Source organism: Mixophyes fleayi, chromosome 4, assembly GCF_038048845.1.
Source record: "Mixophyes fleayi isolate aMixFle1 chromosome 4, aMixFle1.hap1, whole genome shotgun sequence".
In the NCBI taxonomy this organism is placed as follows: domain Eukaryota; kingdom Metazoa; phylum Chordata; class Amphibia; order Anura; family Limnodynastidae; genus Mixophyes; species Mixophyes fleayi.
The window spans coordinates 102,714,614-102,738,821 of NC_134405.1; the positions used below are offsets into that span (position 1 = coordinate 102,714,614).

The 24,208-nt window shown below is 42.0% G+C and overlaps 1 protein-coding gene across 1 annotated transcript in view; it reads right to left on the reverse strand.

The window, feature by feature from the left end:
- The window catches only part of ADAMTSL3 (ADAMTS like 3), a 364,939-nt gene that overhangs the window by 285,486 nt on the left and 55,245 nt on the right, over nucleotides 1-24,208 (reverse strand). Inside the window, exon 3 of the mRNA XM_075207905.1 lies at nucleotides 5,181-5,300. Coding sequence (XP_075064006.1) covers nucleotides 5,181-5,300 — 120 coding nt within the window. The remainder of the gene's footprint in view (nucleotides 1-5,180; nucleotides 5,301-24,208) is intronic.

Sequence of the window (24,208 nt, forward strand, 5' to 3'; positions counted from 1 at the left end):
TACGTTGCATAATCTGTATGCCAGGAGAACGGCAGAAGAAGGGCAGTTCTCAATTTGATCGTTCCCCAAAAGACTGACAATTGTTCATAACATAATAAATAGTAATTCTCAGTTGCTCCCTCACTTACCCTCAGAACAGGCTGAATTTATTGGGGTTATCATCAATACATAAGACAAGTCAGTGTCCACTGCTTGTGTGCCTTATTACCCCTGCAATAACAGCTTTGTGTTTTCCACTGGCAGGTGTTTCTTTATTTATTGTGTAAGGGACTATTAATTTCAATTTGTGATGCTCCCCATATTCCCTATACTGTCCCTATATGTGTAGCTCCGCTCACATTTTCTACCTCTTTCCCATGCGCAACTCCGAATCATCTACCTCTTGCAAGTGTTTCCTTGTGTGCAGTCACTCTTCCATTTTGCATACGGCCCAGTAAAGATCAAACTATACCACACAAAGTGGCTGAGTGGACAGTGAGGTTTCCTCTGGCAATCAGGTACATTGAGGGGTACGAGTGGGAGTTAGCAATGTCATAAAGTCTTACGTAGCGCATTACATCCCACTTCCACCCACTCGGTTTGTAAGTGAACATGGTACACTTATCAAATGGAACACATAACAAGTATCTTAAGGAACTTCTTTACATCTTTTAACAGGATTTGGACTACTAGGAACTCCTTCCATGACCAATCTGTGCTTAACCTTCGTTATTTTTTTACTGTTTTGTTTGGATCGGATCTGTCATCTCTACATACTGATCCCCCCCTCCACTCCTTCCCTTTATCCAGTCCCCATACACCCCTCTGGCCCTCCCCTCCTCCTATTTCTTTGAAACATTTGCATCACCAGTTTCTGTTTACAAATATTGGTTTTAGTTTTTAGTTACAGGCTGAATTGATTGTAGTACTAGTCTTATTACTTTTTGTTTTTACTGTAACCTTTGTATGTACTGCTTTTGATGCTTTCAATAAATGGTATTCCCAAAAATATAATAAATAACATATCACATATCCCTAGCTGAGAAGCCAGTTATTTTGAAGTGGTTTTTAAAAAAGGATACTATAATAATTGTACACTGATCATGCCCAGTGGTCAAGTCATATTGTGTTCTATGTCCATATAGAGCAATTATCATCATGTCTAGTGGTCAGGCCATGTTGGGTTGGTGTACTGTGTTGTGTATGCATTCAGATGCATTCAGCCCAAAGCTATTTGTTCCTAAAAAAAATTAATTGCAAATGTTGGCGAGGATAACTATACTGGTTCAGATACAACAACCGCATTTTATATATTGCAGACGAAAGTCTCCATATTTGAACAAAGCTGGAGGAATAATTTTGGAATGCAAGTAATGTTCATTTTTATGCTTAGGCTAATTAGAAAGAATTGTTACTGCATTGATCACCATTATACTACAGATAGTATATAATTATATATACTTATACTTATATATATATACTATAAATGCTTGATAGCTTATTTGTACACATTTCGTGTTGATATTTGTGTGCTACATGAAAAAACTGTCAGTATTTAACTTATGTGCAAAACAGAATACTAATTTGCACCCCTTGCATTGTAACATGGTTCTGTCCAGGAGACTGAAATAAGAAGTTTCTCAATTTAAGATCCTTAATGAATCAGGCCCCAGGTGAGATCAGGTTCAGTTGTTGTTAAGAGTGCAATAATTAGAGCCAGCCCTATCCATGTGAAAGATAGGCGAGTTATATTATGTACATTTTATCCACAATCTTTGTGCACCAAATATGTCTACACAAATGCAGGATTGTTTCTGCTATTTTAATTCACAGTACACAGTACTGCAAACTAATGGGAGATTAAAATACTAATTTTCCCTGCCACTGTGGCAGCCCAAAGCATAGCAGGTTTATCTGACCACAAGGAGTTATCCAACTAAGAGGGAACCAGTGAACAAGCTGCTTACATAAGGCTTCTGACAGCTCTCCTACTTGGTGGTCTAAGGCATGGAACAGTTTAAAGCTTGGAAGCGACACCTCAAGTGTCAGTGAAATAGGAATTCTTAATTTCTATAGGAAAACCAAACCTTCGTAGGATGATTTTGGAAAGAAATGATTGCGGTAGGTAAGAAAAAAGCAAACCACCAACAAAGTGGGAAATAAAAACATCTACTAAAACCCCTTTTTCACTATATTCCATTACTATTTGTAAGGCTCCAAATACACAGCTGCTGAGTGGAGCCGCTGTTCTATTATTCTGGGAACATCTAGAATAGTGGCTGTTACGAGTCATTATTCTGTAGCAGAATGATTCACATATTACCATAAAAACACAAAATGTACAACAATTCAATATGTATTGGCTAAAGTTGTGAAATGGAAGACATTGGGCCTGATTTATCAAGGCAAACATACTGAGCACAACATGCTTTTGTTTTAAAACGCACGTTAATCGCTCTGCACACTCCCAAATTCAAAAACAAAATGAATTTTTACAGTTGTTTCTGATTGCACACACATGTAATAGCATGCATACGAGACTGTCATCACTACTGATCAGGACTTAGACTAGCCCTGTAACTGGAGCAAGAGATACTGCAGAAAGACAAGTATCTTTGCGATGTCCAGGGCTTGATTCGGACGTGGCTGTGTGTACTTGAGTTTGGTCTATCTTTACTGTAAATTGACAATAGCCAAACTCCCCTTCCTTGCCCCATTCACTCCTAGGGGTATATTTACTAAACTGCGGGTTTTGAAAAAGTGGAGATGTTGCTATAGCAACCAATCAGATTCTAGCTGTCATTTATTTAGTGCACTCTACAAAATGAAAGCTAGAATCTGATTGGAAAATCTAGCCCCTAGGCTGTAGTAAGTATGCTTTGCGTTCGAAGATGGAACAAGCAGGGCCAATTCTAGGCATGCACAGAATGATTTTGCATACAATACCCTCAGCATTAGCAGATACATGTCGTGATGAATCAGATCCATTATGTTTATCTAATGAAATGGTACAAACAGTATAGAAAACCAATTGGGCATTTGTTTTTATTAATATACCTTGTATGCAGCTATTGCGCTATTTGACAGAATGCTCTTCTTGCTGGTGCAGGTGACGAACTGTCATTTATTACAAAAAAGAGAAGCTATCCACATAGGCTGCAGCACTGGACGAGACCCAAGAAGGATGCAAAGCATTGTGGGACAATGTACAATATATACAAGCCTTAGTTATCTGCTAGGTACTAGCCACAATGTCTTACAAAGTCTGGAGACATCCTTAAAATATACCCCTTGCCTAAATAAAGTGGAGGCATCCTTTTTGTGTGGGCTAAGAAAGCAGCTTGTCAGTTCACTATACAAGGCCTGAAGAACCAGTGATGTTACTGTTTCCTATTGAATTGAGCGGCTGCATTCCCATGAATAATAGTATAGCTAAGGCTACCTGTCCTGTATAGACAACGGGCACAGTGTAAATAAATGATTTTCAATTACTTTCACTAAGACATGGTTTTGAACTTAGACTATTAAAACTACTACTATTGAGCAGCATCTGGTTACAATTAAATGCTATGTGACATGATCTATCAAACTCAAAATCAAAGATTCTGCACTGTCTTTTCTATGTCACACTCTATGTATTCCATCCTTGTTAATTCTTTGTTCTTGACAGACATAATAAAAATGTGAAAAGTCAAGCTGGTTAATTATACTGTCCTGGCCCTGTCCAATCTGAGTTCTTATACAATCTAGGCTGCCCAAGTAAATCCATATCATTTGTCTGCTCGGTGGCAATCCATGCCTTCAGTATGAGATCTTTCTCATTTTATCACATTGCTCTGAAATTCCTGCCAAATGAGGTCCAAAATTTCACAATCATGCCAATACCCAACCCTTTATATGGTACAAACTTTCAAGGTATAAGAACATTTTATTAATTAATTTATTTTTTAATCCTGGTCAAAATAGAAATTTGGTAACCTTTAGAAAAATTTCATTTCAAAAGGAGATGCCTCCTACACCAGATGATGTCGGGGGAATCGACTTGTATTGCGCTTTGTGTTGTTGAAATCAAACAGTAAAACTCTGTATGTCCTGATTGGTACAAACGCTTTTAATTATGTACATGTTTGAAGATCTTCCATAAAAACAATTAAAAAATAGAAAAGAAGAGATAAACTTCATGAAATGAAGGACTTACTGTTATGAAAAAGTATTCAGGAAAAAGAATTATCAGCAAGATTTTGCACAAATTCAGTTTCACGCCAGATCAGGCCATTTCACTGAGGTGCAACGTTCCAGAAATACAAAGGGCCCAATGTTGAGTTAGGAGCAAAGCAAAGAAAAACTTTGCACCTGGACAAACCATGTTAAAATGCCAGGGCTACAAATTGACTTATTATTTTGCATGCAAGTTAAATACTAGCTGTTTTTTTTCTGTAGCACACAAATACTTGATAGCTTTATTTTTACACTGAAATTAAAGTTGATCTAGAACATGCCGTATACCAACTATAAATCTGCCCCCATTTTGAATTTACCCTCTCTCTAATGCAACATGGTTTTGGCAAGGTGCAAAGTTACTCCTTTTCTTTGCTTTGCTCCTAACTCAAAATCAGGCCCTATGTTTGCCATTCCGTTGTTGCTTCGCCAATTCCCAAGATGCAATTCTGCACACTATTTGCAAATCTGCATTTCTATTAAATGAGCTGAGATAACGACGGTCAACTCACACTGCCGTGTGGTGTGATTGGGATAGGACTGGGAACACTTAAGGACAAATTCCACCAGCAAAACCTGCCAAATTTTACAGCTAAATGCTGAATGAGACAAATCTTTTGCATAAGAGTTTTGAAAATGTTGCTCATCTCTAAAAATAATTTTACATATTCACAAATTTACCATCGTCCAATAATTAGATTTCAGTTTAAATAAAACAGAATAGTCTTTCTTGGAAGAACAAACTGAAAAAAAAAGGATTACACAAGTTCATAGTCTTACATTACATTATTTATTTACCGCTATCCAGAACATTTGAGTGCATTGTGCGATAGCTCTATGATATAGTCCATGGGGCCGGCTGTGTGATTGTTATGACTGCATGACACTGGGCCAAATTCCATACAAAAAAATAAAAAGATGCAATGAAACAAGAGCTATAGATTTCTACTATTGGCGGTATAACAAAAATGTCATTTACTCACTTGATCATCATAGCGGTAAGTTAGAAACTGCTCTCCTGTTGTATCTTCCAGGAAACTTCCTTGTGGAGAGAGGGCAAATTCAGGAAGGAAGTACGCTCCTTGTTCCTGCTCAGCTGCAGCCTGTGTGTAGATAATGGGAGTACATTAAATTCATATGTTAGGACACACACTGTGATCTGAGTATACTCACAATGAACTACAGCATGCATATGTAACCCAGCATATAAAGCTGTGACTGCAAGTAATATCACACATTTATTACCAATAAAAGAAATGTTGACATATTATGATAATTAAAGTATTAAGAACAACAACAGCAGCAAACATTACATTTCAGGAAGAATACTTAATATACAATATATAACCAGTCTTCTTAATGAAACATTGCATTCAGTGACCTGCTGTAGGCGGCCACTTAGGGAGGGGTGGGTGGAGGACCCGGTTACCAGGGTGTGAAGGGGGGGGAGGCGGTTACCAAGGGGCGAGATGGAGGCAGTTACCAAGGGGTGAGGGGGGTTACCAAGGGGTGATGGGAGTGGGCAGTTACCAAGGGGTGAGGGGGGGTTACCAAGGGTTAACGGGAGTGGACAGTTACCAAGGGGTGAAGGTGGGGGGGCCCAGTTATCAAGGGGTGAGGGCGGGATAGTTATCAAGGCGTGAGGGTGGGCGTGATTACCAAGGGATGAGGGGGGGTTACCAAGGGGTGAAGGTGGGGGCTCGGTTACCAAGGGGTGAAGGTGAGGGGCCCCAGTTACCAAGGGGTGAAGGTGGGGGGGGCGCTCGGTTACCAAGCGGTGAAGGTGGGGGGGAGCAGTTACCAAGGTGTGAGGGTGGGATGGTTACCAAGGGATGAGGGGGGTTACCAAGGGGTGAAGGTGGGGGGCTCAGTTACCAAGGGGTGAAGGTGAGGGGCCCCAGTTACCAAGGGGTGAAGGTGGGGGGCGCTCGGTTACCAAGCGGTGAAGGTGGGGGGGAGCAGTTACCAAGGCGTGAGGGTGGGCGTGATTACCAAGGGATGAGGGGGGGTTACCAAGGGGTGAAGGTGGGGGGCTCGGTTACCAAGGGGTGAAGGTGAGGGGCCCCAGTTACCAAGGGGTGAAGGTGGGGGGGCGCTCGGTTACCAAGCGGTGAAGGTGGGGGGCAGTAGTTACCAAGGGGTGAGGGTGGGATGGTTACCAAGGCGTGAGGGAGGGCGTGATTACCATGGGATGAGGGGGGGTTACCAAGGGGTGAAGGTGGGGGGCTCGGTTACCAAGGGGTGAAGGTGAGTGGCCCCAGTTACCAAAGGGTGAGGGCAGGATAGTTACCAAGGGATGAGGGGGGCGTGGTTATCAAGGGGTGGGGAGGGGTTGTGGTTACCAATGGGAGAGGGGGGGGCGGTTATCTAGGGGTGAAGGTGGGGGGCCCGGTTACCAAAGTTGTTTCTCTGTGTAAATTTCTCAGCAAAATATTTAGCTGTATTTCTGTTATTTACTGTCACTAACTCTGGTAGTTTACACAGTAATGCTTATCTAACGTGTAAATCTTGACTATTTACAGAACGGTAACAAAAACAATTATTTACGTATTTTGCAAGACATCACCAGAAAACCGCTATACCGTCTCACAGGCATTGTGGGTAACTTAAGCCAGATCCTTGATTAAGACTGTGTCATGTATTTTGCATGTTTTACATAATTATTTACAAATCGACTTTACTCTACACATGTCATGCCAGTTGCCTTAATATATTTAGTAATGCAGTTAATCCAGGTTTTTAGACCTGGATGAATAACAAATCCTTTTACAAAATGATTCACTGAAAACCAAAATAAACCCTAATGTGCATTATAAAAAGTAAGCATGAGGTGCCTGAACATTAATTTTTTTTATTTATTTTTTATCCCCCCCCCCCCTGGAAATGATAACTTCATAAAAATAAAAAAATGAGAGGAAATTTAGGATTAGCATTTGTTTGCTATGATCATCCCTGACAATTTTAAATTCTCACAGACTGACTGTCAATTGACAAGTGCAGGAGATGTGTGTGTGGTGGGGCAAATAGATTAATTTTGAGCTCATCCCCATGTCCAAATATCACAATTGCATCACAGCCCTGCGGTGGGTCCAAAATGACGGTAATCTTGAATCGTGTATGGAGGTGATAGTACAACTTTAAGATTCACAACTGAATCCGGATTCAGTGCATCCTTTAATGTTTTACACTTCACAGAGCAATGTCTATGTATAGTGAGGTCTTTATGCACCAAAATTCATGATAACACACTTTTGCCCTTTAGTGTGTAGTAGCATCATATCAATGGACAAAGTCTTCGCTGTTGAAAAGAGAAAGTAGGCAAAGCTTGTTTGTTTTCTGTGAGATTTATTTATACTTCATATAAGGTTACAATAAAAACTAAATGTAGCTAAGTGGAAGGAAATAGGAAGTAGTTAGTAGAAAGCAGAGAGGAAATCAAAATAGTGAATTGGCAAGATCCTAAATTATGGCTTCAAATAAACATAGTAAAACATCATAATGTCTTATCGCCATGTTTAAAATAAAGCAGAACACTAAGTGCAAACAGCTAAAGTGCCAAAAGATTATACCAAAATATTATTACACCGAAAACATATTTTTTTTATTTTTTTTTTAATAATTAGATTCAAAGTAAATTTGCCAAAGAATTACAGTGGGAGCTTTGTATACAACAAGACATACAATGGACTCCTCTAAAATGTAGGCACAAAAGTGACATATAGCCAAAAAATATAAACTATCACATACATGTTATGTTGAGTTGTTCTTCCAGCGGAATACATGGTCTATGAATTTTGTTACCCCCCCCACACTCACACACAAGTGACTGACACATAATGTCACCCTCACTTCTCACCACTAGTTGGGGATATGACCTATACAGTACCCTGTATAGCTCATATACAGGGTATTGTCTTGTGATGTCCTAATGACGATCAGGGCTCGGCATAATAAAATGTCAGTTTACACTAGTTCATACTTAGTATCTGAGAATTGGAGCTCTTTAATGTTGATGAGGCTACAATAATTAATAATATATTAATAACAATACAATAAATAATTTTGTTAAAAAATAAGTACAAAACAATATGTCCTAGCACCAAATGCTCACATCTAATCTAGTAACGTATAGAAAGTGTAAACTTGTCTAGATGGAAGACATCTTATAACCTACTATGCCTATATGTTATATAGCACTGAGTGGTATCAGCGGCATTATGATCAGATTTCTGTGCTTAGTCTGCTTCTCATTTATCTCAACTGCACGTTTAATGCTTACTGTATGTGACCTATTCATCTTAACAAACAACCTTTATAAAATCAAAAATAAATGCAAAAAACAAACATGCCTTAAAAATTCTGATTCAAGCAGTGATCTCTGACTAACCAGTACATACGCATGTAGGTTTAGACGGGCGTTCTCACTCAGCTATGTAGTATAACACCAAAAATGCCATACACCAAGGTTGCTACTGTAGGTTTACGTAAACTGAAGGAGAATCAGTCCTGTTATAATGGTCTGTTTTTACGGGAGGGCTGTCGACCAGTAAACTTACTGATAGTCAGTAAAAAAACATTTTAAAAAAAAAAGCAAAATATGGTGTGTAAAAATGCTCCAGTTTCCTGCCACTAATATACTACATATAGAAATAACAAACTAAGTGACATTGTAGGCTTCCACACCATTTTTCCCTTCACCTGTCATCCTCCTTTTTCCTAAATGCTGTCAGTTTTGGAGAAATTTTATAAAATAACAACGTGTCAGTAAAACGCTGCCAGTCAGTCTGAAGGCCCTTCTGTCCCCACCTCATTACCACCGCCATGCCCTCAGGAGAAGACTGATAACTTTGTACCCCCTCTTAGCGCCCTCGGCCCGGGGAGACATGCACCAAAGGTTTAGACACCCTAAAATTCAGGTTGATTTATAATCCTTAATTCACTAACAGCTGTTCATTTGCATCCTACATAAATTCATTTTTATGCTTCCTTGACACAGACCTTTCACAAGTTACAAGAAAATATTTTTTTCTACTTTAACAGAATTGTCAACATTGTTTTTAATGGAAGATTACCAGACCGATGACAGAAAAAAATATATATGATGCCATAAATATCCCTAAAATAAATGTATGCCAAAAATATATATACAAACACAGCATAGTGCCTAGCATCAAACGCCATGTGTTATCCATCTTTACAAACCTAGTACTCAAAACAAAAAATCCAACATAATTCAGCCATTATAGTGTTCCAGTAACTAAAGGAGCAGAGATAGAGGTATATGTAAAATGAGTCACAAGTGCTGTATTCTTGAGTCAACAAAATGTGTGGGTTTATTTTTAGGTTCAAGGAAGTATTCTTAAAATTGACCTGTTGCCTACAGTGGAGTCAGCCAATGTGTGGGCTAATTCAATGATTGTGAGAATACAGTGTATTATTCTACTAGGAACCAAGCCTGGATTTGAGAAAAATCCCCAAAAGCCTGGGCCTAGGGCAGCAGAGTTGCAGAGATGGTATCCTACTCACTCTAGCATTATTTAGTTTAGTTTATTATTTGCATACTATTAGCAATTCATTATTGATTCAATTAGGGCTAAATCAGTTACTTTAAATTGTTTTATACAGGCGGGATGCAGTGTGGTTTGGAGCCATGGAGCTTATTTGGTAGGGGGTTGGAGTGGCAGAGAAGTAATTGGCAAGGAAGGGGAACAAACCTAGGTCTGCTAGGAACCGAAGACATTAGGGGGTATATTTACTAAACTGCGTGTTTGAAAAAGTGGAGATGTTGCCTATAGCAGCCAATCAGATTCTAGCTGTTATTTTGTAGAATGCACTAAATAAATGATAGCTAGAATCTGATTGGTTGCTATAGGCAACAATCTACTTTTTCAAACAGGCAGTTTAGTTAATCTAGCCCTAAGACACAGATACTACAGTATTTCCGCTAGTTTCTAGTGCAGTAATAGGCTGCCTATTGTTGGTGTCATTATACGTCTGTGATAGGTGATATATAGTGATTGGTGATAAACAATAATGGAGAGGTGAAGGGATGATCTGCTCTTTTGTCTGAATTTTGTTCTGCTGCTACTTATAAAGAATTAATGGGCTTTGAAAATCAATATTTACATTAATATCCTTCTAAAGGTAATCACGTTTCTGGTTATACTAATGTATGGCAAGCAGTCTCTTTTTCTGCACAACTGCCATTAGTCACTTGTAGCAGAAAAAATTCAGTTACAACTTCATCTGGGTGTGTTTTACCCAGGGCCGGATTAAGGGAAGGGAGGCCCTCGGGCTAAGGATACTGTGAGGGCCCCCCCATAAGCCCCCACCCCGTGAACTTACCTCCTTCTGTTGTTCTACTCCCTGTAGCAATTATGCGGTAAGTCCTACAGTGACAGTAGGCAGTTAACAGCATAATATTTGCTGTTAGCTGCCTACCATTTTCCTTGAACAAGTGACAGTCAGAGACCCGATAAATGTCGGCTGGCCCCCCAGCTGCCCGAGGCCCCTGGGCTGTAGCCCCTTTAGCCCTATTGTTAATCCGGCTCTGGTTTTACCATTAGCATTTAATTATGCACTCCTTTGATTGAACATATTTTCAGAATGAGTGAACTGTCATGGTCTGCTCCTCCCATGCATGGGGACAAACAGATAATAATGAAATAAGTATTACTTGCTTTTGGCAATATATAAAAGGTCACGTATTCTAGAGCTACTGTGAAACACTAACCATTTAGTTTTGTTCTGTGTCATATTTCCCAAATAAACACAGTAAATGAATACCCAGAATTCCACAGCAGAGGTGTCTGCATAAATGCCACAAACTGTAAGAAAAAAAAAATTCTTTAGAACTGAAATAACCTTATAAAAATATTACTTACTATTATCCAATTAATTAGAAATTACCACACATCTTTCTAAAACCATAAATCCATACACACTTCCCATATACAACAAGAGCCCGGCTTTCCTTTCTCACACACTTTTTATTATGTAATAAACATCTTGCCACTGCACAGAAAGGCCTATGTAACCACACAGGAAGCCCAATTACTGTAACCACAAACCAGTTCCACAAAGATGGTAACAAGGGAGGTTAGTGGGTGTTTCGCTGTTTCTGTAAACTTTGATTTCTGTTTGATTCTCCAGCGCTGCAATATGCATCAGAAAACGATCAATGTTCAATTGGGTGACCACCTGAAATGTTACCAGCCTGGCTAGTACAAATGGTTATAATGGGGCAGACACCTAACATAGATAGGGAAGGAGCTATTTTATCCTCCAGGATAGGTGGCAGCTATAATGCGCAATCAATGTAAAGTTTTACACTCCTTATATTTAGAAAGACATGCTGTATAATAAGTTAACTTTACCCATTGACAATTTGTGTGAATGTAAGGCCTCACACCCACAGGAATTTTCTCATGTTTTTAACACTAGTAAACAAACATATCAAATGCAAATGCATTTTTATTAGTGTTTAAGACCTCACTGTAAACTCCCTGATGCATTTGCATGTGGTAAACACAAAATACATAGTAGCAGTCTGAAAAACGGTACCGCAACTCGGGAAATACGCCAGTGGGTATGGTGAAACATGAAACAATGGTTTACACTGTCAGACCTGTTTGCGTACATTTTACATTCGCTAAAAAAAGAGGAGATTGCTCCCCTCCTAGTCCCACTTTGATGTGAAGTAGACCTAACACTTTACAAACGCACAATGGAAATAGATTTATGTCACTTCCCATTGAAGGTCTAAATGCCTGAACCACTCAGAGATGAAGATAAAACTTGTATATAGTTTATATCTCATATATGCAATTAGGTGGGGAATAGTATGAATATTTTTTGGGAATTGCACACCAATCCAATCATTGCGGAAAGACATTGAATTAAGTCATTGATAGTTATTTGACACTTTCACCAAAAGAAACTTTGCACATCTCCACCTCTCTCAGATCCATAAGCATAGTAGATATGTAATGGGCCACATCCCTTATCGCAACAAGAGCAGCCATTACCCAAAATGGGAAGAATATTGTACCTCCCACTATTAGTAAGACTATCACTAAAATCCAGTTTTACTTTAACATGATACTACGGGAGATCTTCAGTCTACCTCTGTATCGTCACCTATCTTTAAGTGGTAACAATGACTCTTCATTCCCTGGAATAGAAAATGTCTCCGGCCTTCCGTTTAAATGAATTTCCACAAACTTAAAGAACATATATGGCCCGCAGTTGTTAATGATTTTTACAAAGACTGTAGCGAATAAGATGTTATATTGTATTTCTACATGTTTAACTGTGTGTGTGTCCCTTATACCCATAATTGTTAATCCCCACCATCCCCTATTCCCTCTTTTGCGTTCTGTACCCCTATTGTTTAAAATGTTTTTTTCAATAAAAACTATCATTTATCCCTTATCCTCCACCATTAAGTTTCTACCATTAATCCCTCCATCATGCATCATTAACCCCTCACCTTCCAGTCATGAATCCTTTAGTATTATACCCTCATCTGCCATAAATCATTAACCCTTCATACACCGTAATACCATTCAGCCTCCACCCCACTCCCCTGGGGCGCCAAGCTGGTTTTCAGCATATACTCAGACCCACACTGAGCACTTCTGTGCCACCGATGAGTCCCGTTCTTGCTTAGTCAGAGAGGTCAAAATGGTCAGTTCCCCTCTGAGCAAGTTTAAAAGTGGTGTTCTAGAATACCGGGCGGTGTTCTAAAATACTGGGCGGTGTTCTAAAATACCGAGCGGCATGTACTGCATTCTGCGGCCTCAATAGCATGCAGTAAGAGAGGAATAGGTGCATACACGTAGCCTTCTACGAGAACTGCGTAACACCTTTGCTGCTTAGTTTACTAGAATAAAAATTAGGGCAGTACGAACAGGGCACTGCACAGTGCATTGATGGCAGCTCTAAAAAGTCAGCCTTAGAAGGCTGTGTCAACACACGGCAGTGCTAAGTGTGGGCCTTGACCAACACGGTGGCCGACGTTAGGGTGTGTCTGGGTAAACCCTGCGCTCACAACTACAGTTCCCAAGTATTTTGACTAAGCCATACAGGACACCTGGCAACACACCTAAAGTAGCTATTTTCCTTAACAGTATTAAAATACTGTTGTAAATAAAAAAAAGAAAACATTAATAAAATTACACTTAGAAACCAATAAGTCTTAATTACTTTTGTTTTTAACTAAAATACTGTTTGCATATTTTTAACATCTTTTTAGACATTTCAATTACGACATTATAATTCTTGTGACATATTTAACTTGGTATCGTGACCGAGAGTGCGCTCAGTTATTCTGCTTCCTGAGGTAGCAACTGAAATGATCATCCCTACTCTAAACACTGAGTTCCGAGCACTGTAAAATACAAATATGGCAATTCATAAGCATTATTTGCTCTACCAGGAAAGTAAACACCACAAATTTAGACTTTTACATCAGGAAATTGACATTTGTAAATAATAACCATCACCCATTTATTGCCTTCAAAAACTTGCTTCCTCAGTCTTATTACAGGTGCACTTGTTCTGAATTATTTCAGATGACAATCACCTGTTAAGTGATTGGTTACATGTTGTTCTATCGTGTAAATATGGTAATGCCCTGATTGGCTACAATTTATACCAATCTGCAGTTCAGTAGCAGGTAAGGAACATGTGACATCTGGATAATGGCTACTTTTGAAAGGCACTGAAATCAACTCCTCCAGGAGTGACATTGGTTCAAATAAAGTGTGGAAATACAGTAGCCATAGGAGACAAAGGGGCACATTTATCATTCATCGGCAGAAATGAGAAATAGTTATCAATCCTTATCGCATGGATAAGGATTGAACTATTTCTCAAATTTATTAAAAATGTATCACAGAAACAGCAGTTCCGAAAAACTGCTGTTTCTGTGATAAAAAAAAAATCACACTTACCCCCCTCTTCGGGACGCGCTGTCTCTAGGATCTCCTCCACGTCATCTTCGTTCCTCTTCTTCTATCCATTGTGTATGTGCAGTTCCACAAAGATCCCGGTCTGTCTGCAATTCTGCGAGCGCTGAGTGACAGGGAGGGATCATGTGATCCCTCCACACATGCGCTGTCCAGCTCTGCTCTTCGGAGCAGAGCTGACAGCATTGGGTTTTTTCATTTCTGATAATTATCAAGACAAGTTTCCGAAAAAAATGTTTTTTTGGAACTTGTTAGATTGCAGCTGGGAGCAGTCACTATACTGTTGAATGGTGACTGCTCCCAAAAACGAAGAGGAGTGCAAAGCAGCAGATATCCATGATATCTGCTGCGATGCACCCATAATAAATTTGCGGAGAACACGGAGGCACCTTAATTACCCGGTAAAAGCACTATCCTGCTTTCTTAAATATGCCCCAAAGAGAGCACAGCATTTCTTCCAATTACTAAGAGTTAGCTGCACAGGAAGTCATTACAAGATTTTAATTTGAAATGCAAAAAAATCACTTAGTGCATTGAACGTTTGCAATAAGATATATGATTTGTTATTTCCATTTGCAAAACTGGTTTACGCTGTGAGCCATAACAATGCCACATTACTATTGTGAGACAGTCTTTTTGTTGTGCACACAGCACCTCATTGACCACGTGTTTCCCATGTTAGACCACCATATATATAGCACAGAAGTTCCAAGTGACACGGGCCTACTGAAATACCATTTCTGCAAGTGGAAGACACCAACCTACTCTTTCATTATTACAATACAATTAACAAAAAACTATTTTTATATTTGTATTTGGGGAAAGGGAAGATCTTTGTACTTTTATATACTTAGTTGCATTAGCATGTTCCATTGTTTAGCAGTTACATACAGAAATTATATATAAAAAGTTATAACTAACAGCTTACAGAGATTATTATGCATCATTATGCACTTAACCGGGCATAAATGTAGCCGGCTAGACTTGCCATAGATCACCCTGCCTTCACCATTCATCTCATTCAATAGTACAGAGGTTACTTGTACCCGGACTCTCGTACACATCTGATTCAGATGTAGGTCTTATTAAAACTCAATTGGTGGAAGTGCTTGAAATCACCTAATCATAATTTCATTTCACACATTGAGAGTGGACGGATTTCTATTTCTATTTTCCTTACACTCCAAGTGCATGGCCTTGTACCGGCCTCCTAACGTGTTAGGAAACTTAACAAGACGATAATTATATCCAGACAAAGGTTTCCAAAGTCCCTCGTCACCACAAACAGGTAGATTAGCAAGTTTAAAATATTACGCTTCCTTAAATGGAGCAAATTGTACGCCAAGCAACACATAAATCCACCACATTCTGAGAGCTGTGAGCTGTCATGCACAAGATAGATTTGCTGTCCAAACATTTTGGCTACTAGAAGTTGCCATTTTGAAATATACTGCATTGTAATTAAGAAGACGTGAATAGTCACAACGGTGGGGTAGATCTGTTAAGGATTTTTCTGGAATTTGACTTTATATTGAGTTTCCATTAAAATGTCCCATCGTGTAACAGTGGTGCACAAGAAAATGTCCAGAAATGTCAAGTTACAGCTTTTGCTTCACAGATGCACTGGGCGGGTATGACTTACAGTTACAGCAGCTATACCAATACCCTGTGAAGGTAATCGCCCCCCCCCTAGCAGGAGTTTGCTGCTGACGGCTGCACAGTCTGTGCAGGTCCGTTCGGCAGTGACAGGCAAGGACAGTGTGCTGCTCGGCCACTCTGATTGTGTTTTAACACAATTAGACCAGCCGGTCAGTACACGGTCACGAGCCTTAGATTTCAGAAAGGGGGCGGGGCCTCTATCCCCCCCTAAATCGCCCCGGGTACAACAATTTTCTGGATCCGCCCCTGTTTGAGGGGGAGGTAAATTTAAAATGTGACGACAGATTTATAGTTGGGGTAGGACATGTCCTATATCAACTTTAAATTTCAGTGTAAACTTAAAGATATCAAGTATTTGTGTGCTACATGAAAAAACAGTCAGTATTTTCCTTATGTGCAAAATAATAAACTAATTTTAACCCCTTGCATTGCAACATGGTTTTATCCAGAAAACTTGAGTAAGAAAACTTACTCAATTTCTGCTTAACTTTTCTTAATGAATCAGGCCCATCATCATTTATTTATATAGCGCCACTAATTCCGCAGCACTGTACAGAGAACTCACTCACATCAGTCCCTGCCCCATTGGGGCTTACAGTCTAAATTCCCTAACACACACACACACACACACACACACACATCAGTATGTTGATGAAGTGTGGGAGGAAACCGAAGCACCCAGAGGAAACCCACGCAAACACGGGGAGAACATACAAATGCCTCACAGATAAAGCCATGGTCAGGAATTGAAATCATGACCCCAGTGCTGTAAGGCAGAAGTGCTAACCACTAAGCCACCGTGCTGCCCAATGTTCTTAACATTATGGTGTTGGCAAAAGATAGGCTATATTTCTCTTTATCTGTATATAACTAAAATTTCAGTTTAGTTTAGCAATCCAATCAATAGCAACTCACATCGCCCCTTAATTAGTAGTGCAACTGACACCTCAACAATTTTTTTAAGTTAGTAAGGACATCAGTAGCCCCAACACAGGGTTACAGCAATGACCCAATACCAAATGTCCTGCCACACTGTTAGCAGGCGCGGCAGCCACGGGCACCGCCGCGACTCTCTGCCTCCTGTTGGTGGCGTTCCGGTCGTCATGGAGACGGCCACTTACGGCTCCCTCGTCCTGGTTGCCTAGGCAACAACCAGGACACTTGAGGCTCCCTGCCGGCGCGCCCGTCCAGCTGTCAAACAGGCAGGTGCTTGCGCGCAGGGCTGTTCAGGATCAGCCATCCTCGGCTGATTAGGTCCTTATGTTGCAGACCTGACTAATTATGCAGATAGGCACTGCATCCTCATTGGCCACCAGCGCTACTAATTATCTAGGCTAATCTTGGGGATACTTGCAGGGCTTTGCCCTGATTGGCTCTTAGTACTATTTAAGGCAGTGATGACTAAGCCTCACTGCCGGTTATAGCGTTCTGTTCCAGTTTGCTGCCTGCCCCTATGCTGTGTTGGTGTTTAACCTTTGATTGCTTTTCCTGTGAATGACCTCTGCTTGTTCCTGGACTCTGAACCGTTGCCTGTGACCCTGATCTTCTGCCTGTACCCGGACTCTGAACCTTTGCCTGTGACCCTGACCTTCTGCCTGTAACCGGACTCTGAACCTTTGCCTGTGACCCTGACCTTCTGCCTGTACCCGGACTCTGAACCTTTGCCTGTGACCCTTACCTTCTGCCTGTACCTGGACTCTGAACCTTTGCCTGTGACCCTGACCTTCTGCCTGTACCCGGACTCTGAACCTTTGCCTGTGACCCTTACCTTCTGTCTGTACCTGGACTCTGAACCTTTGCCTGTGACCCTGACCTTCTGCTTGTACCAGATATCTCCGCTGGCGCTCTGTCAGTCCAGCCAGGCTTTACCATCGTTCCCCAGTCCACAGACCTCTGGCCTGTCCCTACTCCGTGTATTACCTCCTGTTCCTGTGTTCTGCTGTGTGACCATAAACATGTACTACACTGAGTTTAAGACCTGGGGGCATCCGAGTACCTGTGTGTATAACCAGTCTCTACGGGAAAGGAGTCTGCCATAGGTGAAGACCACTTCTGCTAGTTCTACAAGTTTATGAAGCACTGGTGGCCATAACACACACAGATGAAATTTAACAGCTGGACGGTTTATTTTATGTTGCACAGCAATTTGCTTCCTTCGCAAGAAGCTGAATTTTTTACCAATCATTACCCACTGCCCCATTGTGGAAACACACAATTCAGGAGAACTTAACTCTACTAGTGTTTTAACACTTCTTGTTTATGAGCTGACAAGTCAGAGTAGATTCCAGCACAGGCGATGTGAGGGCAGAGCAGCCACTCTACCCATTCGGCTACTGTGTTAGAAAATGACACACTGTTTAATATTGTCCTTCTCCCAGATGTCAATACATGGACAAGAAGTGTTGGAGGGAGGGAGTTCTCCTGAACTGGAGTGGTGCCTCGCCGGGGAGAGTGCAGAACAAATAATATTCAAGACTGAATTAAATAAACAGCGATAAGAAATCCCCTACTGTTGGCAACCCCTGGAATCATCTGTATTAAGACGTATTGGTGAGCACGGGGGAGATAAGGACTTCAAATTGAGATAATGTGCAGAATGTGATTCTACAAAAAGGATAATTAATTCTACACTGTACTTGGTGGGACGTTGTTGTTATCTGTATGGGAGCACAAGTCGGAACAGATCTCATGGTCATATTGTACACACGTTCATAGATGCAGACAGACGCCAGATAAAGACAACCATATGCTGATAGACTACAGTATTACTATTACAATGTCAGTGGATAGTTTATCACTGCTTGTCAACACACCATCCATCACCAAGTATAATGTATCTCTGAAGAGGCCCCATTTCTAATCCTTTTAATCAAGTGCTCTACAGGAGGAAAGTTGTTTTTTAAGATAAAACTGGATGTTCATCTTCTAAAACGCCAGAGATCACCCCCTATCAAAATATCTCCCAGATGGAAAAACCTAATTAATTCTCAACTCTGAAAGCAATTGGTGTCTGTTCCTGAGCACTGGAAGAGATGAGGTTGCCGTTCATTATGAATACTTTGAAAGCGTGTGGAATGATTTCTTCAATGTTTTGACTCTGTAATCACACATTGTGACAGCCAGTGTGTGGGTCTGAGCTACTGCCTGACGCCGGAATACATGACCCTCACATTCTAAACTCTCTCTCAGACAAAGTAAACTTCTCTAGTAACACCAGCATTTGTCACATTTTACCATATGTGTGTGTTTGCACTAGTAGTACACAAAATAACAAGAACTCTTACACTGGAAAGGGGTTTCCACCACTTCAATATACTACTGCCCAACTGGCCTCTAAACCAGCAACACTATTAACGTTTTACTATTTTAACAGTTTCTTGTATCTGTACTGATATATAAAAAAATTAAACTAACATTTACTGGAATTTTCTGCTCTTTCCACAACTTCATCACAATATTAGGTCCCCTTCCAATATTTCTTTAAATACTTACAAATTAGACTTTAGATAGGGGGCAACACTCAGCAAGCAAAATTGACAAAGAGAGAGGGGAGTGGGGGGTGGGTTCTCCTTTTGGTACAAGTTTATTATATCTCCTAGAACAACCCAGAAATCTACAATACAGCTGCATTGGAAAACAGATTTAAAACTGGTGTTATATTTTTATGACCTGCAATCATGGCTCTAGTTGTCTAAATCATTCTAATATTCCAATCAAGCTAATAAATTAACTTTATTGATCATTAGCCTGACTTCACAAAATATGGTGAAGTCTGTCTATATTTCGCTGGGATAACTGCAAGAAGTAGGAGGTATGGTGCATATTATTCTGGAGTTGTCCTCTCATTCAACAGCTTTGGAAATAAATCTTTAACATCAATGGAAATGCACTCTAAATAAACAATCAAAAGTCCCAATAATAGTAAATGGGTTATTAGGTGTCTTACCCAATTCTTTGCAATGAGTCAGACTACAAACTCGGTTCCAACCAATGCTGATAATTCTACTATATATGTCAATGTAGTATTTACTTGTAATTGAATGAACATGCTTATGTGATTGAGTCTGTCCTGCTTATGTGCCCCCTGTCCCTGTTTTTGTACCCCCATTACTTAAGAAACTTAAACAAAGATTAATGATGGTGAGAAAACCTACAGAAATACAGTATGCCTGTCACTCACCGGACTGTGAGTGCTTCTTCCCGTATATTTAGGAACCGTGGTCGTCCTCCATCCTGAGGGTCTGCGCATGCGCAGCCCTTTCAAACCCTTCAGTACCTGTTCCTTTAACTTAATTGGCAGATCAGGCAACACTCCCTATATTAAGCACCTGTGGTCAATACCACGTTGCCTGATCTTGGAGTCTCATTCCCCATGAGCCTCTGAAGGTGTTCCTTTGTTTCCTCGTGTATTCAGCGCTGCTGATTCCTGTGGTTTCCAAACCACTTCTACCCCTGTGGTTTCCAGACCACTTCTACCCCTGTGGTTTCCATACCACTTCTACTCCTGTGGTTTCCTAACCACTTCAACCCTCCTGTGTATCATCGTGACTGTTAGCTGATTCCTATCCGCTGCCTCCGTGCACTACAGTCTTTAAAGCCACTTCAACTCTGCTGTGTATCATCGTGACTGTTAGCAGATTCCTATCCGCTGCCTCCGTGCACTACAGTCTTTAAGCCACTTCAACTCTGCTATGTATCATCGTGACTGTTAGCTGATTCCTATCCGCTGCCTCCGTGCACTACAGTCTTCAATCTACTTCAACTCACCTGTGTGCCATCATGACTGTTAGCTGATTCCTATCCGCTGCCTCCGTGCACTACAGTCTTCAATCTACTTCAACTCGCCTGTGTTTCATTGTGACTGTTTGGCTGATTCCTATCCGCTGCCTCCGTGCGCTTCAGTCTTCAGCTCATCTCATCTCTCCCGTGTTTCCTCGAGACTGCTACAACTGATTCCTATCCGCTACTCTCCGTGCTCAACAGTTCCAGCTCAGCTCTGCTCTCCCGTGTTTCATCGTTGCTGCACCTGCTGGTTGCTATCCGCTACCTCCGTGTATCTGCAGAGTCCTGCTGCTGCTACTTCTCAGTTCTATTCGTCCTACAACAGCTGACCCGCTCTCCGTGCTTCTTCGTGTTCCCGCTGGTCTCTACTCGCCAGTCTGCATCGGATCTGCGCCTCACTGTTTTCATCTCATCTAGATCATCGCTACTCTTCAGGGTCCTCCAGGAGTCCAGTCCTACATACTACTGCTTCCTGAGTATTTGTTCCCCTGCTGGTCTACCTACCTGTGCGCTGCACCTACTTGATTATCGCTTCACCCCTCCAGGGACTTCGCATCCTGCCGGCCTCCAGCCGTTCAGGTATCTCTGCACTCCTGTCTGACAGCCTGCTTCTGAACCACGGTATGCATACTTCTCATTGACTGTGCTGGTGTATTGCATATCTTGCTGGACTGAGTCTGTTCTCCTCTGGAGTTTACTATCCGCTGAGACTATTGCCATCATTGACTGTGTTATCTTGTGCCGGATTACCTCAAGTGACTTTCTATTATTGCAGTGCTGTTCAGTCATTAATATATTGTGCATGTTATTGTGGATCAAGTTTAAGGTGCCCGTGTATCCCCTGTATTGCAGTCTCTCCCCGTGCTCCTCCTCACATATATATTCAGTGGTACAACTTGCTATCCGCAGACCGCTGACTTTCATCACCTCCTCGTTTCTGTTGGACATTCCTCCTCACTATAGCAGTGGTACAACTTGCTACCGCAGACCACTGACTACCCTCACGTGTCCTTTGTCCATACAGTTCCTCGTGTATTACTACATCCATATTACCAGTGCTGCTAGTCATAGACTTTCCTGAGCATCTCTATCATCTACTATTTCCTGTTCCGTGATCACCCTGCTACCAGAGTACCATATTACCATCTATACTGCTCTGGTAAGCCTATCACCTGGTGATCCCTGGGTAAAGACTCCTAGTGCCCGTGACAATGCCTAATTACTAACATGGCATTTGTATGCATAATTTTCACTGAACCACAGCAACCAATCAGCAATGCTCTTTTTATCTGTTAGGTGCAACAATTGAAGCAAGTGTCTAATGTGTTGCTATGGTCTAGTTTAAAATATGCACATAAATGCAATGTTAGCAAATAAGACCTAGTGGGTGTCATATACAACTCTGATAAGAGATTGTGCAAATGTCGTTTTTTTGGGGCAGATTTAATTGGCCGTGTTGTTCCACAGAACATCACAACCGCACATTGTTACCGTTACTACAATAAAAAGTAACGTTCATTTTTGCTTGCAGGTGTATGAGGCGCGAGCAGAAATGAACGTCATTTCTGTAAAAAAAATAATCTGCGCAAGGTGTTTCGCGGCCGTGCTGGAGGCTCCTCACGCAGGTTTACTACCATTGAATTCCCCACCTTTGTATGCAGGATAATATCTTTTGTATAGGAACAGCTTTCAACTCTGAAGCATGGACTGGTGTTAATTATCTTGTCATAATTATGTGTACTGGATGCAACATCCTTATTTTATTTGCATTTTAAATTATCTTCTCTTTATTTAATCTCTATGGCACTTTACATTGCTTTTGCCTTTTGGCACTGCCTTTTGTTCTTGCTCCATTTCATTGTCCTTCTCAGTCCTATCTTTTGTAAACCCGCCTCTCTCTCCCGACTATGCCTCCCCGCTCTCATTCCATACCCATACTCCTTCCCCGCCCTACCTCTCCCGCTCCTCCCCGCCCTCCCCCGCGCACTGCCCATCTTGCTAACCTCATCCCCATCTCCCCCCTCTCCCCCTTTCTCATGTGCCCTCTGGAACGCTAGATCATTCCGCAACAAACTGACTGCCACCCACGACCTCTTCTTATCCAACTCCCTTAACCTTCTCGCCATTACTGAAACCTGGCTCTCCGATTCTGACACCGCCTCCCCCGCCGCCCTCTCCTATGGTGGCCTCTCCTTCACCCACTCTGCCAGATCTGGTGCCCGACCAGGCGGAGGGGTGGGCTTCCTCCTATCCTCCACCTGTACTTTTCGTGCTTCCAGCAAACTTCTCACCCTCTCTTCCTCCCTTGGCCTTACCCAATGGACCTCCTCCCCTACCCACTGCCTTGGTCACTCCCTTGATCTTGTCTTCTCCTACCTATGTAGTCTGTCTGACTTCTCCATCTCTCCCTTTCCTCTATCCGATCACCATCCCCTCTCCTTCTCTCTCTCCTCTTCTCCTGCTCCCCTCCCCCTGCCCAAACCTACTCTGTCCATACGCAACCTTGACGCTCTTAACGCGGCCACTCTGTCCTCCTCTCTCAATACCCTCCTTTCTCCCCTTTCCTCCCTGGCCTGCCCCAACCAGGCGGTCTCCCTCTACAATCTCACCCTCACCTCTGCTCTGGATGCGGTCGCCCCTGCCCACTCCGTCCACCCTCACTGCTCCAAACCCCAACCCTGGCACTCTAAATTTACCCGCTTCCTCCAAAAATGCTCCCGTACCGCTGAACGCCATTGGAGAAAATCCCGCTCCCTGGCTGACTTACTCCACTTTAAATTCATCCTTTCATCCTACAGCTCTGCCCTCTCACTCACTAAACAATCTTTCTTTAAATCCCTCATCTCGTCCCAATCCTCTAACCCCCGCCGCCTCTTCGCCACCTTCAGCACTCTCCTGGCCCCACCCCCTCCTCCCACCCCCTCCTCCCTGACTGCCTCTGACTTTGCCTCCTTTTTCTCCTCTAAAATTGAGGCCATCCGACTTGAAATCTCCTCCTCCTCTCTCTCGTCCACCCCCCTCTATTCCCCCCTCCCCCCTAACCACCTTCCCCTCTACTCCTTCCACCCCATCACGGGCGAGGAAGTCCACTCTCTCATCTCATCCTCTCCCCCCTCTACCTGTCCCCTGGATCCCATCCACCCCCACCTTCTTCGCTACCTTTCGGTGACCACCTGCTCCCACCCCGCCCACCTCTTTAATCTTTCCATCTCCACCGGCATCTTCCCCTCCTCATTCAAACATGCTCTCGTATCCCCCATTTTTAAGAAACCTAATCTGGACCCCACTTCTCTCTCCAACTATCGCCCCATATCTCTCCTCCCCTTTGCCTCCAAAATTCTCGAAAGGCTCGTCTGCAGCCGTCTCTCCTCCTACCTTTCTGATCATTCCCTCCTCGATCCTCTCCAGTCTGGTTTCCGCTCCCTTCACTCCACTGAAACTGCCCTGGCTAAAGTCACCAATGATCTCCTCTCTGCTAAAGCCAGGGGCCACTTCTCCCTTCTCATCCTCCTCGATCTCTCTGCAGCCTTTGACACCGTCGACCACCCCCTCCTCCTCCACACCCTCCAGTCCTTTGCCCTCTCCGGCTCAGTCTTGTC